Source organism: Pelophylax lessonae, assembly GCF_965119305.1.
Source record: "Pelophylax lessonae genome assembly, chromosome: 3".
NCBI classification, from domain to species: domain Eukaryota; kingdom Metazoa; phylum Chordata; class Amphibia; order Anura; family Ranidae; genus Pelophylax; species Pelophylax lessonae.
In genome coordinates, this window is record NC_138770.1 from 115492296 (window position 1) to 115496440 (window position 4145).

Below are 4145 nucleotides of genomic sequence, written 5' to 3' on the forward strand. Positions count from 1 at the left end.
CTTCAGAAGTGATGTCATGTTCTGGTCTACATTCCGTGTGTTTTTTCTTCTCTGAGCATGCCCAGTCTTACTCATCTGACTTTTGTCGGCCGAAATCTGTACTGACTGAGGAACAATCGGCCGTTCTGGTGACGGCCAACAAAAATTTTATAGCATGCACACCAGATTTTGTTCGACCGAAAAGTCGCAGTCGGTTGTCAGAAGCATCATACTAACAAGCCGACAATCGGCCAATCGGACGTTGGCCGAAAATTTACAGCCAACAATCGGTGCGTGTGTACAGGGCTTTAGCTGGATATGATATACTGACATGTAGTTAAATGGTACTTTAAACCCTGCATACGTTCATTGATTGTGTACTGATCCTGCACCAAGTTACACATGTGGCCATAAAGCCAGCAATGTGTTGTTTCAGAGCCCCAGAAACCGCGGCATCCCTAAACAGGTGCCTGTAGCATACCTTCAGCTTTGTGGTGAGTAGGGAAACTTTTGTCACTGTGCTGTGACTGTTCTTCCAAACCATAGACTACTAATACTAGGATAGGGTGTGTGTGAGTGTAAATGATACTCGACTGTGTGGGTGTGTGTAAATGATACTCCACTATGTGTGTGTGTGTGTGTGTGTGTGTGTGTGTGTGTAGATGATACTCCACTGTGTGGGTGTGTGTAAATGATACTCCACTATGTGTGTGTGTGTGTGTGTGTGTGTGTGTGTGTGTGTGTGTGTGTGTGTGTGTGTGTAGATGATACTCCACTGTGTGGGTGTGTAGATGATACTCCACTGTGTGTGTGTGTGTAAATGATACTCCACTATGTGTGTGTGTGTGTGTGTGTGTGTGTGTGTGTGTGTGTGTGTGTGTGTGTGTGTGTGTAGATGATACTCCACTGTGTGGGTGTGTAGATGATACTCCACTGTGTGGGTGTGTAGATGATACTCCACTGTGTGTGTGTGCGTAAATGATACTCCACTATGTGTGTGTGTGTGTGAGAGTAAATAATACTCCACTGTGTGCGTGTGTGTAGATGATACTCCACTATGTGTGTGTGTGTGTGTGTGTGTGTGTGTGTGTGTAAATGATACTTCACTATGTGTGTGTGTGTAAATGATACTCTACTGTGTGGGTGTGTGTAAATGATACTCCACTATGTGTGTATGTGCATGTGTGTGCATGTAAATGATACTCCACTGTGTGGGTGTGTGTAAATGATACTCCACTGTGTGGGTGTGTGTAAATGATACTCCACTGTGTGGGTGTGTGTAAATGATACTCCACTGTGTGGGTGTGTGTAAATGATACTCCACTGTGTGGGTGTGTGTAAATGATACTCCACTATGTGTGTGTGTGTAAATGATACTCCACTGTGTGGGTGTGTGTAAATGATACTCCACAATGTGTGTGTGTGTGTGAGAGTAAATGATACTCCACTGTGTGCGTGTGTGTAGATGATACTCCACTATGTGTGTGTGCGCGTGTGTGTGTGTAAATGATACTCCACTATGTGTGTGTGTGTAAATGATACTCTACTGTGTGGGTGTGTGTAAATGATACTCCACTATGTGTGTATGTGCATGTGTGTGCGTGTAAATAATACTCCACTGTGTGGGTGTGTGTAAATGATACTCCACTATGTGTGTGTGTGTAAATGATACTCCACTGTGTGGGTGTGTGTAAATGATACTCCACTATGTGCATGTGTGCGTGTGTGTGTAAATTATACTCCACTGTGTGTGTGTGTGCGCGTGTGTAAATGATACTCCACTGCATAGGCACTTTGCCTTGTGTAGTTGGGTCTAATCATGCACTAAGTGGCACACATGATCATGAAGACAAGCACCTAGCCACTGGGCAGTCATTGAGCGCCAGGAAACCCCATGTCCCTAGGCAGGTGCCTGCAGTGTACCTTGAGCTTGGTGGAGAGGGGAATCCATGTCAGCGTGCTGTGAACTGTAGTTCTTCCGGTAACCTCAGCTGACCATGCCAGCCCATACACTATTCCATTTATATATATATATATATATATATATATATATATATATATATATATATATATATACACACATATATACATTTTTTTATTTATATAAAATGATTTAAATTATAAATATATATCTATATCTATCTATATATATATATATATATATATATATATATATAATTTTCTGTACATATAATAACAAAATATATATATATATATATATATATATATATATATATAATTTAAAAAATGTATACATGTGAGTATATATATATATATATATATATATATATATATATATATATATATATGTATTTGTGATATGTGCACCATTGGGGCACGGTGAGCTCTGGTAAAGTATGAGTAGATAGTTAGATGATAGATATGTGTAGATAAACACACACACACACACACAGATATATAGACACACATAGTATATGTCCTATCTGTGAATGTCTACTGACTAATAATAATCTATTTATATGGGTAAATGGTACTTTAAGCCCTGCCTGGGCTGATCCCTTGTGTAGTTGGCTCTGCTCATGCAGCCAGTGGCCATCAGGGACCCAGTAGCACTGAGCAGCCGCGGAGCCTCTGTAAGCTCCGCACCCCTGGACAGCCTCGTACCTTGAGCTTGATGGTGGGGTAGGTGACGGGCACCTTGGCGGTGGTACTGTTGGCGAGGGCAGCCAGCCTGAGTTCCTCCAGCACAGCGATGACATCGTCCATCAGACACCTCTTCTCGCCGTCGGCCAGCACACACAGGTGGGAGAAGGTGTAGTTGTAGCCGCGGTGGTTCACCTTCATGTCCAGCACCGCACGGTGGAAGCGCAGGACTTGCTCCGCCTGGGCCAGGACGTTCCCCCCGGGTTTGGCCAGGACGATCAGCCTGCCATACCTGCCCGGAGTGTGCAGGTCGGAGTAGAGTCGCTCCTGGTTGAGGGGGAAGAGGCTGCTTGCCAGGCTCCGCTCAATCTTGGCCAGGCTGTGGCTGGGGGCCACCAGGGCTTCCAGGTCAGTGTCGGGTTTGTAGCGGCTGAAGAAGAGGAAGCCGAAGATGATGGTGAGGACGGCGGGGAGGGTGAGGAAGAAGACCGGGTGCCTGCTGACGAATAAGCCCAGCTTGTAGAAGAATGACTTGAGCCCTGTGTGGGTGACTTGGCGCAGCATCCTCCACAAGATCGGTGCTGATGCTGCTGCTGAGGAGGCTCCAGGTCCCCGTAACCAGCACATGTGACATTTGTGGCTTCTCCCGGTCACTTCCCTTTTTTTTTTTCCACTTCCACTCAGACTGCAGCAAGTTGCAGCAAGGCTGCCAAATATCGATCCTGGGGGGGAGGTGGGGGGGTGCTCCTGTGATCAGGGATTGTACTGGGGATTGCAGGAACAAAGCCCCCTTTGATGCCTACAGATGAGGATGGTGTGCTGCAATGTCCTGGAGGAAGAAGAAGAGGGGATCTAATGGCTGATGGATGCTACAAGGCACAGGTGTATAGAGAGGAGAGCAATCATGGAGGGGGGAGATTAAATCCATTTTACTGCAGTGGAGTAGCAGGGAGGTGGGGGGTATGGTGGTTTCTGGTATTCCACTCTCCCCCCCCCCCCACCTCTTAGATGGGAATCCCTGCTCCAGGATCTTGCAGTAGATGATTCCTCTGCAGCTGACACACTGCCTGATGCTTAGACGTGGCTCATCAATACACCGCTGGGGATTACAGGTGGATGGGGAATGGAGGGGGGGATTGTGACTGCAGCATGCGGAGTCCTTTGTCAATCACTCAGAGAGATGTCCTGATTGACAGCTGCTGCATGGAGAGCTTACTAGACATCAGGGTCTGCAGATCTCCACTACCGTCTCTCCTTCTCCCCCCTCCCTTCCCTGTATTTTATCCTTCATGCACTCCACGTGGGAAGCAGAGCGGGAAAGACACAGGATTCAAGGGAGATAAAGGGAGCCGGAATATATATAGATTGGGATTCATGGGAAATAGAGAAAGCCAGAATATATATAGAGTGGGATTCATGGGAAATAGAGAAAGCCAGAATATACATAGAGTGGGAATCAAGGGAAATGGAGGGAGCCAGAATATACATAGAGTAGGATTTAAGGGGAATGGAGGGAGTCAGAATATACATAGCGGTGGATTCAAAGAAAATAGAGGGAGCCT

The 4145-nt window shown here is 46.0% G+C and overlaps 1 protein-coding gene across 1 annotated transcript in view; it reads right to left on the reverse strand.

Annotated features, from left to right (window-relative positions):
• PTCHD4 (patched domain containing 4) overlaps positions 1–3883 on the reverse strand; it is a 261171-nt gene extending 257288 nt beyond the window's left edge. Inside the window, exon 1 of the mRNA XM_082252504.1 lies at positions 2605–3883. Coding sequence (XP_082108630.1) covers positions 2605–3210 — 606 coding nt within the window. The 5' untranslated portion in view covers positions 3211–3883. The remainder of the gene's footprint in view (positions 1–2604) is intronic.
• Between the last annotated feature and the right edge of the window lie 262 nt (positions 3884–4145).